The sequence below is a fragment of the Anarrhichthys ocellatus genome, unplaced genomic scaffold (genome assembly GCF_004355925.1).
Source record: "Anarrhichthys ocellatus isolate YVR2014 unplaced genomic scaffold, GSC_Weel_1.0 scaffold396, whole genome shotgun sequence".
Lineage (NCBI taxonomy): Eukaryota > Metazoa > Chordata > Actinopteri > Perciformes > Anarhichadidae > Anarrhichthys > Anarrhichthys ocellatus.
The window spans coordinates 26,560-47,980 of record NW_022280370.1 but is presented as its reverse complement, the minus strand read 5'-3'; the positions used below and the strand labels follow the sequence as shown (position 1 = coordinate 47,980).

The 21,421-nt window shown below is 41.3% G+C and overlaps 1 protein-coding gene across 1 annotated transcript in view; it reads left to right on the top strand.

The window, feature by feature from the left end:
• Positions 1-2,566: 2,566 nt before the first annotated feature.
• LOC116401361 (regulating synaptic membrane exocytosis protein 1-like) overlaps positions 2,567-21,421 on the top strand; it is a gene marked incomplete at its 5' end in the record, with an annotated part of 45,283 nt that continues 26,428 nt past the window's right edge. The window contains 2 exons of the mRNA XM_031879720.1: positions 2,567-2,845; positions 5,277-5,288. Coding sequence (XP_031735580.1) covers positions 2,567-2,845; positions 5,277-5,288 — 291 coding nt within the window. The remainder of the gene's footprint in view (positions 2,846-5,276; positions 5,289-21,421) is intronic.

The window sequence follows — 21,421 nt, the reverse complement described above, 5'->3', positions numbered from 1 at the left end:
TGTGTGTGTGTGTGTGTGTGTGTGTGTGTGTGTGTGTGTGTGTGTGTTTTTGTGTATAATTTGGTTGAGTTGGATTGTTTTTTTGCCAATTTGATGGCGTGAGGCTCCTGGATAGTGTTCCTGTAAGACGCTTATGATGTTTTTTAGGATCGCTTCTTTTTCGCTCCCTTTTCTCCTTTCCTCTCTGACTTGTTCTATTCCTTACCTTTCTGTTGGTATGCTGTGTCCTATCATCATCTCCAATCTTCTCCTTCACCTCAACCATTTTTTTCCTTTCCTCATTTTTTTCTTTTTCTTCTCTCCTCCCATTTTTACCCACTTTGCAGTCTTTTTTCTTTCTTTCTTTTATATAAGCTACACATATGTAGACATGTGCAGAATATGTTATGTATGGGATGTGTCATTTTTTTCGTTCTGTCCCCTACCATCTTCGTATGTGATCTTAACCAATCTACCTGCAAGATGGAATCAAAATACAAAATATAAATGTATGTACATCTCCTCTCCTCCCTGTGATTGTGAGCCCATCAGTTCTGCGTCTTCTTTGTTCTGTTTCCCCTCTATTTGCTCTCTCCTCAATCTCCATGGTGTGAAATCCAATTAATCAACATACTGTAATGCCTTAGATAAAAACCAATACTCTCTCTCTCTCTCTCTCTCTCTCTCTCTCTCTCTCTCTCGTATCGATTTGAGTCCTTGTGTCAGCCTGAAACAATAGCGGACACAAAAAAAAGTTGATTGCACCAAAACACACAAACATAACTGAGAGTAGTAATATCGACTGGACTTAATGTAACAATTGTCTCTCTTCGCTCTCTGGTTTCAGGTCACTTCTCCTCTCCTTTATTTATTTATTTGTTTATTACTTATCCGATAAAAACTCTTACCATTCTTTTCTAATTTTTATTGTTTCTGATCACCCTAACTCGATCTGCAGTCAGTCACAGGTTATGGAATTACAAGGCCTCAAAAGAGCAGTATGGAGTCATGATTTTTCATCCCATTTTATTTATTTTATTTTTTTTACAAAAGATGCAGGAAGATGTTTATTTCTTACTATATTTTTAATTTTAGTCACAGTAGCTATACAAATGGAAAGGTTTGTTGTTTGATTGGTTGGACAAGTTGTTCCACCACTTTCGATCAGAAATGTCTCAGCAACTATAGTTGAGGGGATTGCCGTGAAATTTTGTACGGACATTCATGGTTGCCAGAGGATGCCAATAACTTTAGTTATCTGCTGACTTTCCCTCCAGCGCCATCATGAGGTTGACTTTTTTCAGGTTGGAACTGAAATGACTTGGCAACTAATAGTTGGATTTAGTAGAAATTTGGCACAGAAACACAGGTCCCCAGAGGATGAACCGTAATGATTTTCTTGATCCTCTGTCTTTTTATCTGGCACCACCAGTGACTCAAAGTTTGATCTTTTGTTCCACTACTTACAGACTGAAATATCTCAATATCTACATGATTGAATTGGTACAGACATTCATGGTTTCCTAGAAAATAAATCTTGATCCCCTGAATTTTTCTATACCACCAACAGTCTTGACATTTGTTTTACTTTTGGATGGATTACCATAACATTTGGTATTCATGTCCACCTCAGGATGGATTGTAATAACTTTGCCAATCCCCTTAACTTTTTATCTCGTGTCATCATTTGTTTAACATTTCCTTTCATCCAGTGCTTTGGCTTACAACCAAACACCAGCAAAACTTAAGACATTTTCATCAATTTAGATGTTCTTTATGTTCGATGCCAAATACAGTAGATACTGTTAGCATGCTAATACCTTAAACCACCACTGTGGCGACCATTCTCTGTCAAATATCCGCATGTCAAAATTATCTTTGTGAGCATGTTAGCATGCGGATATTAGCATTTAGCTGAAATCAAGGCTATGCTTAAGTAAAGCCTCATATGGACGCTAGCATGTCTATAGTGAACACATCACAAAATACCCACAACCATTACGTTTTATGTTAGCTCAACCCTGCAATACAACTTTAACTAGTTGGGATACATCCCTGTCCTATTTCAAGTGTGGACATGCATTCAGTTTTTCATGAAGGCATTAATGTTAGCAAATGGTCTTTCAAGAGCAGCACGTCCCAGTTACTGTACCTTGACTACTTCATCTGTCTGTATTAGGCGTTTGACCTTCAATATTGGGTGTCTTTATTATGAATACAGATCAATTGTCTTGCGAATGCCCACCATAAGTCTTGTTTGTGTATTCCCACACTGCGTGTGTTTGTGTTAACTAGGGCTGCCCCCTCTCAGTCAATTAGTCCCCCCAATCGGTCGTTTGGTTTTAGTCGACTGAGATGTCTTGAGTCCAGTCGTCGTTTTTTATGCTTTTTCATACTAAATTACTTATTTCCAAAAAACTTAAGAGAGCATCTCTGGTAAACACAAGATTTAAAGTGGTGCTTTTGTGTGATTCTTTGTGGAGAAAGTTTTACAGATATGTCAAATTAAATTAAACAGTCGATTAGTTTGTTCGTTGACATAGAATTTCTTTGGTCGACGACTGCCCCTGTGTCAACGTACTAATTCGAAAACACAATCAACTTTCAAAGATGCCAAAGCCTTTATGTTTCCATCTTGTTTTATTTTATTCCCAGAGGAATCCAGCAGCAGTTGTCCAGCTACAGGGAGACAGTGGTCCGGCAGGCCACGGTGGCGGCAGGCTCGACCGTCCACCGGGACGATGCGCCTACATGCGGCATTTGCCACAAGACCAAGTTTGCAGACGGCTGCGGGAACCTGTGCTCGTACTGCCAGACCAAGTTCTGTGCCCGCTGCGGCGGGCGAGTGTCGCTACGATCCAACACGGTAAGAGAGACGGAAGGGGGTGTGTCAATGCAATCGGGCAACATTTCATACATATCCTGTGAAAATCACAAAATAGTAAATCAATTCTCATGTTATCAACATTTGAACAGAACTCTTCCATCCATTCTTTGGTTTCGATGATGTTGGTGGAGAGCGCTGTTCAACACATTGATCCAAAATCTTCTGTCGGTTTTACTGGGTTGAGATGTTGTGAATGGAAAGCCATAGCATATGATTTACATTATTTTCATACTCATCAAACCATTCAGTGAGCCATCGTTCCCAGTGGATGGGGGGGCTTTGTCATCATAGGAGAGACCACAATAATAAATAAGATTCTCTTTTAGAAGAAATATGAAGCTTTGTAAACTTGTAATCAGTTGGTAAAAAAAGTTTTTTAAATATTTTTTTTCCTTAACCACTAGTCAGTTGATGAAATAAGTTGATACTTTACATTCATTTTTGCCGTCAATTTCTCTTTCACAAGCAATTTCTTTTAAATTTTTGAATCCATTTTATTTATTTAATTTACAGGGTTATTTATTGAAATATTCAGTCTGGCTTGTCCGATAATTTTTTGCTTTTGGCCAAACATTTAAAATATTGTATCTAAATTGTTCATTTATGTTATGTTATAACAGTTATGTCAAATGATCTGGACCAACTGTTGTATGAATTGGTCTTAATGCAAATGATTGTACCATAAACAAAAACAAAAAGTTTTGCGGGACAGCACAAGTTCATATCCATCATTGAATCCAAAATATGCACTTCATACATGTATAGCACATGCAGCTGGGCCTCAGGTGTTAGAACTCTGGTGGAGGTGATGAGCCGTGGCACACGTGTGTCTTTATGTGTGTATTTAAGTGAATAGTGTGCTGTGGATGTGTGTGTGTACGATATCGACACCCATCCTTTGTGTGTTACCTTGTATTTACGTGTGCCTCCGGACATGTGTGTGAATGTGATCCATGCCTGGTTTTGTGTGTGTGTGTGTGTGTGTGTGTGTGTGACCCAGGCAGGAGCTAGTAAAGGTTAATTGGGCATTAAACTGAGCTGTGGACGGATGGGGGTGGTCTCCCACTCTGTCTCGGTCTCCCAGGGGTTCCGGAGGTGCCCTATACACACACAGCAGGGTGTAGGTGCGTGTGCGTTGGCTTTGGGTGAGCCGAGCCTTCCTCTAAAATAAGTGACGTCCCCTCTCCCGCCCCCCTCCCCTCCCCTACATCGCCCGCGTGGCATTTAATGACCTCACGCTTGCACAAACACACACCTGCTCAAAAGTACATCCTAATTGCCTGACATGGGGAGAGTTCAGCTGTGGGGTCCTGGGTGGTGTGTTGGGGCGGGTGGCGGCTGCATTCAGCAGGAGAAGGCTTTTGAAAGGTGGATTTTGCACTTGTCCATACACAGAAGCTATGTGCGAAATCTTCACAGACTTATGTATTTCTTAATATGATACTGTTGTTATTGAGTAATGTTAGCAATGTGTCTTCGCAGTGTTCGTTTAATTACTTTTCTTGTGTAGAGCTGTGAGAGGGGGACATTGCGATAAGTAATGATGAAAAAAATAACTAAAAAGAAAATAATACAGTTTGGAAATTTGACACTGTCTTTGCCAGAAAAAAATGACAGCATTGGCTGCTTGTCCAAGCACTTTAAAGAATACTTTAATATTTCATGAACACAGTCATTTGCTTGACAGTGTGCTTCTGTTTCTATGTGCGGAACCAGTCGCTTAGCCTACCTCGGCTTAAAGCTTGGACGCGGTGGGAAACAGCTAGTCTAGCTCTCTTCGAAGTTACAAAATACACCATGGATGGTATGGTTTAACTTTAGTGACCGAAACTGACAACAATGTAGCATTGAAAAGGCCAGCTCACTGCATCTAAAACACACCGGTGCTGCATCACATCACTTCCAGCAAGCGTCATGGAGAACACTAAGCCCAATATTCTCAGGTCCGGCTCAGCTAAAAACACAAAAACACTGAATCCGTCAGCACTGAATTTCGTTTGTGTTTTTGACCGTAAAATGACAGCTCGCTTGTTAATATTGTTTTCACAAATGTTGATGAAAAGCAGCCCCAAATTTCATCTACCAGCCCGAGGCTATTTTTCCCAGCCCGACTTGATCAAAAGTAGCACAATTGATTCGCATCATGTCTCGGACTACCAACAGTTAATGTATTTAGTTGTTTATGCTTAAGGATTTGTTGGAACATTTCAACTCAAATCTGGCTCAAAAGAGTGGCAGCATATTCTCTTCTGTTGGGTAATTGTAACGTTATTGGAAGCTGAAATATCTTTGTTACAGTGTTTGTTGCTGGTAGGGCTGTAGGATCATTGCCATGCTTTCAGATATCATCTTTGCTCACATTCTCTCTGTCTTTCTTTTCATTATACATGGATGGCTGACTGGGCTGCAGGAGGACAAAGTGGTGAGTGCTGTGTTTTTTGTGTGTGTGTCATTTCTGGACTACATAACTCTGCCTGGAACCTTTAAGACAATCCATCTTAATGGATTCAGACAGTATGTATGTATCTTTGTATCTATCAGTCTGTCTGTCTGTCCATGTGTCTGTTATTATCACAAGTTGTTCGTTGTTTGCTGCTGCTGGCTGGCTGAGGGCTACCAAACGGAATTTCGTTGTATCAGTACAATGACAATAAAAACCTCTTTATCTTTATCTTGATCTCTAAGTTGTGTCAGTAGAAGCAGTAGCGGTAGTAGTAGTAACAATGAGTAGTAGCAGGAACCTTCCTGGTTGAATATTTCAACTACATCATCTAGATTAAAACAATCAGTTGTCTTCCATACCTACTGATGTTCCTATAGCATCACTCAGCATGCATTTGATGCAGGGAAACAACTTGGACCTCAGAGGTAGAACACATAGAAAGAAAATAGATTTATTATGTCTTATGTTTTGGTTTACAAGGTTTATGTGCCGACTATTTCTTGGCCGGGCGCAGTGACTATTTGGGGTCTTAGCATCATTGTGAGGTTGCCAAGCAACCAGCAGACAGTCCAGGAAGTGATATCTCTAATGAACCAATATCCCAAAATATCAAACTATTGCTGTGCTTTGTGCTTGACCACATCAAACCCAGACCCAAGCGCCCAACCAAACCACAGCTATGCAACCTATTTCATTGCCACAGCGGGAGACGCATAGTTGACCTTGGGCTTGGACACTTAACCATCTCCTGTTTCTTGTGGATCGTGACACATAAGCCATTGGTGTGTTGGCCTGCTCCATAGCTGTAGAGAAAATGTCCTCTGTTGTGTGGCCTGGTTAAACAGGAGTTCGGAAGAATCATCTGAAATGATACTGCTGGAGAAATGTTCCCAGCGGACATGCCCGTTAACACCTTCCTCTGCTTGGGTAGTTGTGTCAGGTTTAGAACCTTGCTTGGCCTTGGCTGCTTTCCCTCAGGGCAGCTGCCAAACTGGCACTTTAATGATAGTTGGCTGGGCTTGAACGCCACGGCTGTCCAAGAGTGCTTTGGTGTGCTGTACATAGCAGTCTCACTCCCCTGCTAAAGCTCCGTACAACAATCACTGGCTCTAAAGTGGAAGGTTTTGGCAGAATGGAGGCCTTATGTAGCGCTGTCTGTATAGCTGGATATGGATTTGTTTAATTACTTGAGGATTGATTAATCTTGCCTGGCACAGCACTCCAAAAATGCAAAGTTACTCTGCCCACTTTTTCCATTCTTCTCAAACGAAATACTCAAAGTTAAAGTGAAATTGTTGCCACAGACATTCCCGACACTCCCAGGGGTCCTTGAGGGAGTTCCAGGTGGTCCCCAGAAAAATGGGTGATCGTTTAATTTCAACATTTAAAGTATCGCCCGCTGCCCCAATAAATGCAGACTGGCAAATAATAGCGTAGCATTGGCCAGCTCCGACCAGCATCGAACAGCTATCAAGCTCTGCTCCATAGACTCTCATGCAATGGTTTCAGATGTTCTTCATTTTCCGGCCGGTTTTTGTGTATTTGCAGCTAGACATGGTTAAACGCTGTGTTATAGGGATACTCGTTACCCGGAGAGGTTGGAGGGAGATAAATGTTTCTAAAACGTTACATTTCTACGTAAAGACCTGCTGAGCTAACATTAGCAGAGTATGTTAGCACATCATTAACTAGCGTTAACAGGTCTGTGGTATGTTAGCTACTGAAGGTATACTGAATGTAAACACATGCTGCTTTTTTTTTTTAATTATGTTTACCTCAACTGTCGTTGACAACTACTGAATTATGGGCTTAATCATAACTAACAACCAAAATCAGTTTTTTAATAAAGTGCTTTTCAAACTGGGTTTCCGTGGGTCTTTGAGGTCAGTCCCTGGAAATATGTAGGTAGAGAGTAACTTTTATTTCACTAAAGTTACCACAGTGAGATGTTAGATATTTCAGGTGGCGATCAATAATCTGAAGGAAACTATTTGAGAGCCCTTGAAATTCACTGTTTGGCAGCACACTTTGTCAAACGATACTGTATATTTTGCCCTTGTAGTGGATTGCTGTGTTGTTTTTGCACTCAACCTGCAAAAAGGGATTTGTGACAACTGCAAACTACTTGATAACTTGAAAAAGTGTGTCCAGTAATTTGTGTTTGGACTTTCTGCAGATGAAGTGTGAGCTTTGTTTTTTCAATTTCTTCAGTCCATAGATTTAGTAAGCAAACTGAACACTGTGTTCAAGATGGTGCCCTAGCTATTCGAATGAAAGTGCCATTAGCATGTAACTTAGTATAAGTTCGTCTACTACGAAAATGTATTTGTGATTTTTACAGAGTTAAACAACAATTAATTCGTTAGCCAACAAAAAACTGCAGCTCCCATTTTTACTAGCTCAGCAGTGAGTAAAAAACGTAACCGTTGGTTATACTCCCAAAGGGACGCATGCTCGGACAGCTGTGGACACCACGGATGCGTAGTAGTTATGTTTATACTGTCTGCTTGGAGGACGCATTCCACAAATGCGCAGCAAACCGCTATGTAGCTATCTGCTTCACAAATTGGCAGTGCACAGATGTCAGCACCAACCTCCAGGTCTGAATAGAGAAACCAATGCATAAGTGCGTTAAACCTGTACATTGTAAACATGAATTTATGGTCTCAATCTCTAGTTTCAAGTCTCCTTCAATGCAGCACGATGTTCATCTAGTAAATGATGGTCCATTTAGACTAAAATAGACCATAAAGCAGGGTATGCTTTAGGGCGTGACTACCTTGTGATTGACAGGTTGCTACCATGGCATTTTCAGGTCTGGGAGTTGTCAACGTTTTCGTCTTTGAACTTATACACTTTCATAGTGTGTTTTCAGTACATGAAAGTTAATTGTAAACCTTTTTCGGGGGCTAAAAACATCTTGTTTAGCTCTCGGTTGTACATAGCTCCACCCTCTCGTGTCACTTCTGGTTGCAATATATCCAAAATGGCGACAGCCAAAATTCTGAAATTGAGGCTTCAAAACTAAACAAACCAAGGTGGTTTAGATTAGAAAAGCGCTATACAAGTAAAGACTATTTACCATTTACCATCTTCTGAAATCATCTAATTTCTGTCTTTAATACGTTAATGTAGTTTGACGCTTCCTGTCCTCCCATTGCTACAGCCATGTCTGAGCTAGCCATGGCAAATCACCACGGCCAGGCTATACAATAACATTAAACAATAATTGATTATTTTTCCAAAATATCATACTTCTCAAGACACACGGAGTTAACCACACAACATACCTTCCAAGGTTATGTTGTAAGACTTGATTATTTATTATTTGTGAAAAAAGAAAATGTAAGCTTAATGGCTTCTACATTTTCTTTCACTAACATCATCTTGTCTTTCCAGCGTATTAATGTTGTACACTGAATGACCTGCGATGAGTGTGCTGTCTTGCTTTCAAAAGAACATCTGTGAAAGCCGATTATAGAGAGATAAATAAAGTTTTAATAAGCATAACGCTATACAGTGTGTGGTGCATGCAGCCTAGTGTGTGGTGCTAATGATATTCGCTCATTATCTGCAGTGATGGCTGAGCTCTCGTGCAGAGATGAGTGTGTGTTGTTGTACTGGAGCCAAGTGTTTCTTACAGAAAGGGCCACTTTTGAAGTCTTGATTCCTCTTCTCATGGGAGACTCAGGAGTGTGTGTGTTTCTTTTTCAAACACACATACACACACACACACACGCTCACTAACACTTCTCCTCTCTCTAATTGTAATGTCCAGGGATGTATTTCTGTAGGGGTTCTGTGCTTTTATATGGCTATAACTTACACTGCTCATCTGTTTTTAGACCGGTTCTGATTCAGAATTACTAACATGGCTGCTTTATCCACTGGTGTTTCCAGCCCACTGGTGCTGTTAACCATGGCAACATATCCTCATACAATGTTTTCTATGATATCTTACAAAAGGTTACTCCTTTTTCTGCGTTTTCCAAAGACATTCCAGAAAAACTTGTCAATTTCGGCGCATTACACACATACAGTCTTTTCAAAATAAACTACCGTCTTCACAGGAAACAACTCAGTTAGGTTTAGGAAACAAAACTACTTCATTACACTGATAAAAGCCGTAGACACTTAAAGCAACCTATCCTCATACAACGGTTTGAATGATATCTTACGAAAAGTTATTTTATTTAGTATTTTGTGTTTTCTTACGAAGGTTCAGCAAGACGTAAGGTCAGCAACGAGTTAATTTCGCTCCTCATGTGCATACAGTCTTTTTAAATTCAACTTCCGTCTTTCCAGCAAACAGTCAGGTTTAGGAAAAGATTGTGGTTTGGGTTCAGATAATTATGTAAATTGCGTAACTAAAATACGCATGTTACGTGACAAATAAATCAATGTTGACTTTTCGTTTGACATGGGGCACAAACATCGTTTTCTTAAGTTTGGAAATTTAAAACATTTGTTTTTGTTGTTTTTTTGTTTCTACAAGCAGGAGAACGTTTTTAAAGGTCCAAGCAGGTATGATGGTGCTTTATGGAGTATAGAGTAGTGGTGGTAATGGATTATTATAGTAGTTTTCTCTGCATTAAGTAGCTGAACGCAGGCACAGTTAGCCTAGCTTAGCATAATGTATACAAAGAAAAACAACTAGTATGGCTCTGTCTTAAGTAAAAAAAAAAACACCACATGTATCTTGTTTGTTAAATGTATACTCTACAACAGTGGTTCTCAACTGGTCTGGCTGCAGGACCCACCATCACCCCTTAATGACAAGCCGTGACCCAAATCGAGGAAAATTTTCAACTTCTCAAATTTATTTAATGAAAAGATGCAGTTTGAACCTGAGCTGGAAATGTCCTCTGCAGTCGTAGTAGTAGGGAGCTCTCTTGTGCAGAGAAATTGTTCCTGTAAGTCCCTGTCCCACACATGTTTCACGTAAATGAGTAAAACTGCTTTGTTTGTTATGTCTGTAGATTTGTCCACTTGTAATGCAAAATGACCACTTGCCTAAATTCGAGCTGTGGTCTGTTGTTTGATGTCATCCGACATGTCTTCAATTTGTCTACTTATAGTGTCATTTGACCAGTGGCGGGCCGTCAGGGCCTGCAAGGCCTTCTCTGCTGGCCTAAACAGAATCACAAAGTTATAGCTATTTTATAATTTAATAATTTTTCATAAATACACGACATGTATTATAATTTATAAAAAAATATCTTATTTTCTCATTGCACAGCTACTGTGTTCCTCAGTTGCTCTGCTTCCAGTGCAGCTTGTTTTAAGTAGAGCTTTTATCCAATCAGATTTCACCTCTGTGTCTCTAGGTAAGAAGAGAGGCCCGAGGCCTGCAGACTCACAAGTGAATCCCTTTGCAGTTTAAGTGAATGGGGACGATATTGTTGATTGTCATAGTCTTCAACCAATCAGATCTTTAGTTAGGCGTATTCTTTGAAGTGTCAGCACCTGCTAGCCAGCCTATAATGACGTCAGCATTAGTGCAGCTCAGTGTCCATGTACAGCTCTGCCGTGAGGTGCAGAGTGTGCTGTGATTGGTCAGTGGGCGAGCACGTGACTATCGTGAAACGAAACTTAACAGCAGAGGCTTAGTAGGGTAGTGAATCACATCATGTGATGCAGCTCAGCCAATCAAATATGGGCATTCTGACAAGTTTCCTGACTGAGTGAGATGTACCACACACCATGACACAGGGGGCTGAGACGAGGAAAGACATTGCAGAGCAGTACGTTCAATGTTTGAGTTGTGAAGTAAAATCCGAAAACAATCTCTTTGGGTTGTGGCTTGTCATTAAGGAATGATGGTGGGTCCCACATCCAGACCCGCTGAGAACCACTGTCCTACATGAGTGCAGAAAATATTATATTTTCCTGAATTTAAGCTTCTGTATCTTCCAAATGCTCGAGCATTATCCAAACATATTGTAAGCCTCATACCGAATGGTTTAATACGAAGACATACATAGTTACAGCCTTAAAAACGAATAATAGCTGTGGCGCCATCATGTGGTTATAAGGTGGTATTTCAGCTGCAGGACAGCAGTGAAGGCCTAGGTATAAAATGCACGGCCAGCCACTGTATTTGACAGAGGTATAGTTTTCACTTTATCCTCTGCTGATATTAGCATTACAAGGCATTAACGCCAAATATTGTTAAGGAGTGTGAATAGAAAATATCCCCTTCAAAATAAAAGCAAAGGATTTTTTTTCTTTTTTTCAGGCAAAGGCCCTTGACCCACTAAATACGGGTCTGCGACCCACTTTTGGTTCGCGACCCACCAGTTGAGAATCACTGCTCTACAATCTGTTGTTTTAGGGAAAGCTATATGATGAAACTTTTTTCTTTTGGACGGAGCCAAGCCAGCTGTTTCTTCCTGCTTTTATGCTCAGCTAGGCTAAACACGTCAAACACCAGTCACCTCACTGTTGGCCAACTGCAGCAGCCCGTATAATCGTACCCCTTTCGCGAGGACCGTCTTCCCAGCATCTTAGCAGTTACTTTTCCTCCTCCCTCACAGCCCCTTCCTCTCTCACTTTTAGGAATTTGTCATAGGAGACTCGGCGTGTTCATTCATCACATGTCTGTTCAATCTTCTAGCCATCATGTCAACGTCATAGTTGTGAGACACACAGGGGTGTTTATGAGCTTAGAGACAAGTCTGTGTCATGCTTGCGTAGGTTTGCCCCAAACATCACAGGGTGCCACACTCATTTACTTTTGTCTGGGTCACGATGCCACTAACACAGTATTGTTGGGTAAAGGAACGAGCGGGATGTAAGTTTACGCGGCTCCCTATGCTTTAGCCACCGTGACCGTCTTGCACCTTGAGAGGAATGAGCTATCAAATAAAGGCAAAAAACTAAATACGGGAAAAACATTTTACCATGTGCCTACTTGTGCTAATGTATATCTATTGATTCAAAGCTTACAAGGAATTATGGCTTCGTGCTGCTTTGTGTCGGGGCGCAGCGTGCTAGAAAAAGCCTGAGCGATGTGTCATCTGCTGTTAACGCCACAGCGCCTCATGATTACTATTGATCGCCGGTCTCGCTAGCTGCGTCCGTCTCCACGTCCATCTCTCATTGACTGGTCTTAAGGGGGCCATCTCTCTCTCTCCTGGTTGTTGCTGTATACACTCCCTGACACACGTACACACACACAAACACATTCTCACAGTATGGCGTTTGCCTACACTTACAAGTACGCGCTTTCGTGCAGGCACCCTTGGAAGTGCAGCGCTGTTTACACACAATTACAAGGAAGACACATTCACACGCTGAAATTCACTTTGTTTGCTCAGACTGAAAGCGTCATGTAGCTTTAATCAGGCTGTTCTCATACAGCGTTCCTCCGGGGGACCGCTGTTTCCTGTGATCACGGAAATGTATTAAAAATAAGACTATAGTCACGTAACGAGCTGGACTTTCGTAGAAAACGCACGAAAAATAAAGAATAACATTCGGTAAAATATACGGATAAGTATGACACGGATACGGATAAATTGTGTGCTGATAAGTTAGTTTAAGTGTCTATGGCTTTCATCGGTGGAATGAAGATGTTTCTGTGGTTCAGAAAAGGTTGCAAAAACTTAAGAAGTATTTACTAATGTGGGTCTGATAACTAAAAGTAACAAAAGACAAATGTCATCGGCGTTAATAAAAGTATAATTTAAGCGGTAACATGAACGTCAAGTTGCTGTAGATGTATTTTTAACACAGTGTTGGCAATTTAAAGTTGCAATAGACAAGTGTTTAGCTTTACTTCATCGGTCAGTAAATGTTGATTGCACAATGTAATGGCCACTGGCTTTAGTTTGCTTCCATATAAGCCTCACTTTCTCTATGCAATTCTGTCTGCTGCCGGGTACAATCTATCATTAGCTATTGGTATAGCTATCCCCAAGTTACCAAAGAGTAGCAATGGAAGTTCTTTGCAGTTATCCCCAGCAGCGGAAATGGTGAACAACCACAAATAACTGTGGTTAAAAAAAAATGCAGTGTGTCCTGTGAGAGCGATCCGGTTGTCTTTGCGACAGCGGTACCAACAGTGGCTGTGTTTCCGTTCAATTGTCGAGCCGATTTTAGACAAACTTTTGAAATGTCACAAAGAAAATAAATGAAAGGTGAATTAGGTGCGCTTGCATCAACTGGTTTGGAGCGAATATACTTGGCTATATAAAGCATAGTTTCATCAGAAGGTGGCGGTATTGGCTACGCATGGCTGTAATTAACCATTAAACAGAGTCGAATAAGTAGAGGTTGTGAACTGGAAACAAAACAAGTCAGATTTGCTATCTTACCAAACTACCATAGAAAAATGTAGAGTTCTTTAGGAATTTGTTTCAATTGGGCAAGCTGTAATTGTCCTTTTTATGTCAGCTAGTATTGGCCCGGAGATGAAGACAAGTTTTCTCTCGTTATGGGAATACGGGAAGACGTTGACAGCAGAAACAGTTAATCAGTGATCACTGCTTGAATGGACATTCTAGATGTCTACATGTGTACACATCAGGCGGCAACTTCCGGGTCTGGGGGTGAAGTCAATGTGGAAGTGTCTTAAAACATGCATTCTCTCTACTGACCAGCAGGGAACAAGTCCTCTGGTTGCAAAAAGAAGTCTGGTTGTATAGACGTCTATGAGGAAATGACTCTACTGTCTTGAGTTATTACCTCAGTAAACATTGTAAACATGAGTTCATGGTCTCAATCTCAAGTTTCAAGTCCTCTTCAATACAGCACAATGTTCATTTAGTAAATTATGGTCCATTTAGAGTCAAATAAACCTCCAGCCAGTTTACATTTAAAAAAAGTGTATACTCCACCAAAAACACACATTTCATTTATTTTTCTCTCTCTCTCACACACACACTTCACTCAATTACTCACTCACACACTCAGGCAGACCTTTACATTGCCAGGTGCTATCTTTGCTAACTAGAGACATTCAGTGGTGGGAAAAGGGAAGTGCAGCATTATGCCTACCCGCACTCACCACATCCTGGCATCCATGCATGTTGATAAAGTCTTTATCTTATAACCTGTGTATGTGTGTTTGGTGAAAGTGTGTGTAGTCCATCATGCATTGTGCCTGCTAGGACTAGTGTTCCAAGTGTTATCGTACAAACACGTTGCACTTGGGCATCTGCAAACGCACTTATTCGTGTGTGAGCTGTCTATGCCGGTGCATGTGTGTGTGTACTGTGTATATGTATGTGCGTTTGTGTGTGTGTATATTTTACTGTGGGTACCGCACTGTGCTGATATAGTACCTCATTAGCTGATGTGGACACTAATCTCCTTTGTGGCAGTCTTTCATGCTTAGCGCGGGATTTATAGGCGCCCTCGGTTATGGCGCCCACCTTTGCGCGCCGCCGCTGCCATACGTCAAGCTGTCGTCGGCTGACGCTATACTTCCTAAGCCCGCCCCCCACTCCTCCTCTACCTTTTAGGGTACACGTGGTCACGCCTGTTTGGCGGCATGCTGTCTCTGTGTTTTGCCCCCCAATCTGTGGTGATAGTACACGATTAGATTTACTCTGTAACTGTCAGAATGACTTTTAAGGCCGTCGAAACCCCTTTAGTGTTGTTTTCTGGAGATGTTGGCTTATAGTGTCTAATTAGGAAAAACTACATGGAAAGTTTTGTAAGTTTTCTTACAATTGCCATTCTCAGGGTTTCCCCCGCATCTTAGAAAAACCCGCAAAACATTTGATAAAATCTTCCGGTCACTGAAAACACATGAAAAAATGAGAGGAAAAATATAAGAGATCCTGGAAAAATTGTGTCTCATCCTGGAAAATGATTTCAACATTCTCTTATTTTCCCACAAATTTTTCATTTTTCATCGTTACACTGTATCACATGCACCCAAACGCACCATATAGGCCCTACACATGAGCAGTGATGGCACACACACATGAGGATACACACTCGGGCTCCTTGACAGATGCGAATAGACACATGCACAGATGGAAACACACACACACACACAGACAGATGCAGCAGGACGCAAAAAAAACAAACACACACAGGGGTTTGGTGTCCTAGTTTCCATCTGTGGAGAAGCTATTCTCTCTCTCTCTGGCTCTCTCCTTCACTCACTAACTCATCTCAGGGGGGGGGTTCTTGCTGTGGTCATGTGACACTTTGCAAATGTGTGTGTGTGTGTGTGTGTTTGTGTGGATCAGAGCAGGCGTTTGTGTCTGCGTGTATGCATCCATGCTCATGTGCATACTGTATATTTCATTGTATGAATGGTTTTGTGTGAGTACACAGTATATGCGTGTCCATCCTGTGTGTATGTGTGTGTGTGTGTGTGTGTGTGTGTGTGTGTGGGAAGGGGGGGGGGGGTGTTCCTCCTCTCCGGTGCTTGTTTCACCATCATAGAGTGATCTAATACAGGGATTACTATGGGATTAAGGGAGTCTCTTATAAAAATAACGGCTCGCCGCTCGTTCCATTTGTTCTGCCGGTATCAACTCACTCTGACGACACCTCACAACAAAAAAAAAAAAGGTGAAACCCAATAAACTGCTACGGCAGGGAATGAAATGTGCTTATAGAGAGTAGTCACGGGAAGGCAGTTGAAACAATCTAACACGAAACATGGTGTAATCCTTTAAGTAAACCAGGAAATTTCATTCAACAGTTTAATTTTTCTTAAATTTGTTTTTCTTAATTATTTGTAACATGAATTGCAATGCTGAGAGATGTAATTCAGGCGTCAGGATCATTTTTTCGCCTCCACAGCACAGACATCCAGCAGATTTACAGTCGATGCAGAGACATGCAACTGCATGCATGCAAAAGGCCAAATGATAAAGCATCTTATTTATGCTGCAAGTATGGAGCAAATACACCACCAAAAAAAGCTAAAGGTTATTCAATCTGATTTTACTTCATCAGAGGGAACAACTCAGTCAAATCAAAGGGCATGCTTAGGAGTGTATACACTGTTGTTTTTGTGAGAGAAACTTAAATGTCAGGTAATACTTATTTTTTCTGCGGGTCTCTGCATGTAAACCCCTGCGCTACGTGACACCATTGTATAATCTCCATGCCTAATGAGCTGAACTCATTTTTTAAATGAGTTTATTGTACAACACAATCTAAAACGATGACATATCTGGAGAGTATCGTAACGTTTTTCTTAATGTTACCCATGGTTGTTTGTATTTCATAATGTGAAAATATCAACCCTCTAAACTAATTAACTGAGCTAGAGCACCAAATAGTAATAGTAATCCCAGGTAGGGAGCCTAACAGTTACAATGACTCAGCGCTGCCTTTCAGAGACCTGGTTCATGATGCAAACTTCATTGCACAAAATCTTGCAGTCATAAACCTCAATGCCTTCAGAATTTAAAGACCCCGCAGGAAAAACCCCCAACACCCCTAATGGCTAAAGAGATGTCCAATCCCTGACTACTACATGCTCAGGCCTGGTGATGAATTAGAAGGTTAATCATTGGTTTTGTACAGCCCAAAATCACAAATTTGCCTCAGATGGCTTTACAATCTGTACACATACGACATCCTCTGTCCCAGGACCCTCACATCGGAACAGGAAAAACTCCCCCAAAAAACTTTACAGGGAGGAAAAAAAAGAAGAAACCTTAGAGAGAGCAACAGAGGAGGATCCTCTCCCAGGATGGACAGAAGTGTGATAGATGTGTACAGAATGAACAGCATAACAGAGTTACAACACATTCAATGCATATGACAGAAATTATTCATATAATGAGAGTAGTAAGTATAATAATGATGGGAAAATTACTAATAACTAACAACAGTGGATATAGTATAATAATAATAATAATGATAATATAAGCAGCAATGGTATCGGTAATAGTAATGTAACTAATAATAATAATAATAGTAGCAGTGGGGATCAACGGGGCCATGGCAGGATGCAAGACCAGGGTCCAGATATAACCACGATCCACAGAAACCTGCGAGGCGAGAAAGCACAAAGACTCCAGTGAAGAAGCAAAGTCAGTAATGAGCATTAATGGGACATGAATTCATACAGAAGGAGAGAGAGAGAAGAGGAGAGAGGAGCTCAGTGTGTCCTAGGAAGTCCAGCAGTCTAGGCCTATAGCAGCTTACCTAGGGGCTGGTCCAAGGCAAACCTGAGCCAGCCCTAACTAAGCATTATCAAAGAGGAAAGTCTTAAGCCTACTCTTAAATGTGCTGAGTGTGTCTGCCCCCCCCCGGACTGAAACAGGAAGCTGGTTCCACAGAAGAGGAGCTTGATAACTGAAGGCTCCGGCTCCCATCCTACTTTTTAAGACTCTAGGAACCACAAGCAACCCTGAATTTAGGGAGCACAGCTCTCTAGAGGGGTAATGTTGTACTATAAGATCCTTTAGATATGATGGTGCCTGACCAATTAGGGCTTTGTAGGTGAGGAGAAGGATTTTAAATTATATTCTTGATTTTACAGGGAGCCAGTGCAGAGAAGTTAATACAGGAGTAATATGATCTCTTTTCTTAGTTTTTGTTACTACACGTGCTGCAGCATTCTGAAACAACTGGAGAGATTTAAGAGACTTATCCGAGCAGCCTGAAAATAAGGAATTGCAGTAATCTAGCCGAGAGGTAACAAATGCATGAACTCATTTCTCTGCATCATTTTGAAATGTTACGTAGGTGAAAAAAGGCAGTGCTTGAAATTAGTTTTCATCTGGGAGTTTAAGTAGATATCCTGATGAAAGATAACTCAGATATTCTTTAAGGTGCTGCTGGATGCCAGCGCAATGCCATCTAGAGAACATAAAACACTTACAAGCTCTGTCGCAAATACGGCTACTCATTCTCAGCATGATAACTTTGTAATATACCATAAACCTATATGGTATAAAACCATGACGCTATTACTGAATACCGTAAACTTACTATAAGCATGATATTTTCCTATGGTCCTCCTTTATTGTATTCCTTCCCAAATAGCCTAAACCTAGACTATTTGGGAAGGAATACAATAGTACTAATAAATAAATAAATAATGATGTAAACAATTTTGAGGCCTTAAAAAAACCACAGAAGAAGAACAACAACAGTGAACTGGTCGGTATCAGGTGAGAGGTCAAGCTACATGCTTGTCAGCAGCAGCAGACAGCAGGTCACGTCAAGCAGCGGCAGGTACCTGAACATATGGTCGCACAATAGTTGCACTTGATCTTCCGCCAACGAAAAATGTCGGGCAGACTTATCAAAAACTCTTGGATCCATCTGGATAAAGTGAACGAAAAGCCCTCATGGGGTGAATGTTACGCCGTACACGCCGCCGACTGGCTGTTCGCAGAGGACACCGACGTGCCTCGATCAGCGATGGAGTCTGAATGGGATGAGTAAGTGTGGCTTCCATCCAACAACTCTTTAGGTTTAGCTAGCGCAGTTTTCACCAGCAACGGAGAGCAGTCACAGGGCCACTTAATGCTAAACATTCAACCTATTGAGCATTCAGTGCCAGTTTGCTTTCTGAACTGCTAGTTTGGCCACTCACATTTTTCAGTGTGTTACGTTTGACCTACAATGTCTCGGAAATTAACTTGTTTGTGTAGGGGAGAATTATGCTAGTTAGCGTTAGCTGGCTAGCTTGATGTTAGCGTTAGCTGGCTAGCTTGATGTTAGCGTTAGCTGGCTAGCTTGATGTTAGCATTAGCTGGCTAGCTTGATGTTAGCATTAGCTGGCTAGCTTGATGTTAGCATTAGCTGGCTAGCTTGATGTTAGCGTTAGCTGGCTAGCTTGATGTTAGCTAGCCGAGCTTAGCCGACACACTGCTTAGTCTTGAAAAGTAACGTAAAACAGCACAACGCTGTTATCCCGTGTGGACAATATTACAACATTGTTGTAGTTTATTATACAATATGTGTGTGTGTTTGAACGTTATGCTCTCCACATTAACATGTCCCATTCGGTTTTTGTGTTACAGCGTTAGCTTGTTGGCAAACACGGTAGCGTGTTTTGGGGCTATTCAATTTCGTATTATGTCAAGCAGATAACTCGCTATTAGTATGCCTGTTTTTAAAGGTGTGTACAGTATATAGGATGGCATTAGCTATTAGGTCGCTAACACTACCGTCACTTTATTATCATGTATAATGTGAAGCAGTGCAACTAAGGGCTTTGCATTCACTCCATGACCTGCAGAATATGTGTGAAATGTCCACAACTCATGCTATGATCATTTTAATAAAACATTTTTTCCTGAACTCTGACAAGCTCCTGTTTCGATTGGTTTCCTTATTATCTGTCTGAATTGGCACTATATAGTTTACAAAATTATTCTTGATTTTTCAAATGAAGTTAAAACATTTGCAGATGTGGTCACTGATGCAGAGGTCTGGAACCAAGCTCTTTTCTTGTAGCAGCATATGTAGAAGACTCCTGTTGCACCTCCACTGCTAGTTACAGTTTAGTTTTAAAATTGATTCATCCCTGTCTGTGTGCATGTGTGTAGTTTCAGCCCTGAAGAGAAGGACCCAGTAGATCCAAACGATGATGGATGGAGGTTTCCTTCTTCCCATGTGGATCTACTTCCATCTCCTAGTGCCTCATTCTCATCCCCTACATTACCTTGGTCACCACGCCACCGAGCTCCGTGGCCCCGGTCTCGTCATCGGAGAGCCAGGGGAGCTGCTGCATCCCACCCCTACAAGGCCAGAGGACACCGTTAATTTAGAGCACCCGTTAACAAGCGGTGCGGCGGCTGCCGCAATTGTAGCCGACGGAGATACAGGCCGAGAGGATACCAGCCGAGAGGATACCAGCCAAACGTAACGTCATGGGAGCACCTTCCTGTGGTCATCCAGCCTACCAAGTGGTACCAGGTTGTTGGGAGCATGCAGTGCAGCCACTGCAGAGGCGAGGGGAGACACCAGATGACATCCTGGATGTGCCAAAGGTGCCAGGTGCCCCTGTGTCTGATGCCGTATAGGAACTGCTATGCCAAGTGGCACGGTCAGAGGTGTTGAGTTCAGACGGTGGAAGCTCAGGGAGGAAAGGCATCGAAAGTTGAGGTTCCTAGTGCACCACATTTGTTTTTACTTTCTCTGAGTAGTTCCTTCAGAGTACAGGAAAAATTCTCTTCAAAAGTTCCTCTGGATAAATGTTTTCTTTAGGGGTTTGGTCAACTGGTTTGCACTCCATTATTATTCCCACTGGGATTATAGATTTTTGGTAAAACTATTTCTATTGAGTTTTTCCTGTTTCTACTTTTATTTGAGATAAGTTGCATGTGGTTGTTTGGCTTTATCTTTAGACCACTTACATTTAGGAGGCTAAATATTGTAGTGAAAAAGGGGTTACTGAACATTGATATCCAGAAGTCGCACAATGTAATGGGAAGCCAGTAAGACGCATACACATTCCTCACGTTGGCCACCTGCAAGATGGCGGCATGATTTCAGTATTTAGTTTAAACGTATAACTCCCAGTAAACATTTCATTTGGTTTAATATGAGATTCTGCTTTCCATCTAGCACTGCTGCATGTTCTGCAGTCGTTTGAGCTGCTTAACTTTTTTCGAGGTTATTCGTTGTATTGCTTGATCCAAAACCAAGATGTATTCCCGTTGTCTGCAGCGTCTCTGAATGAAAACGCACCCAGTGTAGTTTTGACAGAAGAAACAAAAGAACACGTTAAATGAATGTGGCTTCCATCTTGTTTTATTTTAGTTGGATTTCCTTTGCATCCAGGAAATTACCTGCAGCATGAGAAATAATAAACTTATTTTTCCCTGTAATAATTCACAAGTAAGAGCTTTTTATTCTTAGTCTTGAGTTGACCACGTGTGTTACTTTGGTTATTTACCGTCACAGTTCTGAAGTTGCCAGAAGGCCTCAACTTCAGAACTGTGATGGTAAATAACCAAAGTCAGCGTACAGTATGGGATTTGACGTGCAAGTCTACTTAACCAACAGTGGTGGAAAGAAGCATGCTGATGTGTTACTCGAGTAAAAAGTAAAAAATCGTGTTCTCCGGATTTGTGTTAAATTTACTGAATAAAAGTATGATTTAGAACGGCTTCTTTCTGTGCACCTTTTCTTGACTGAATGTTGTAACTGGTCTAGGTGGAGCTTCATCAAAC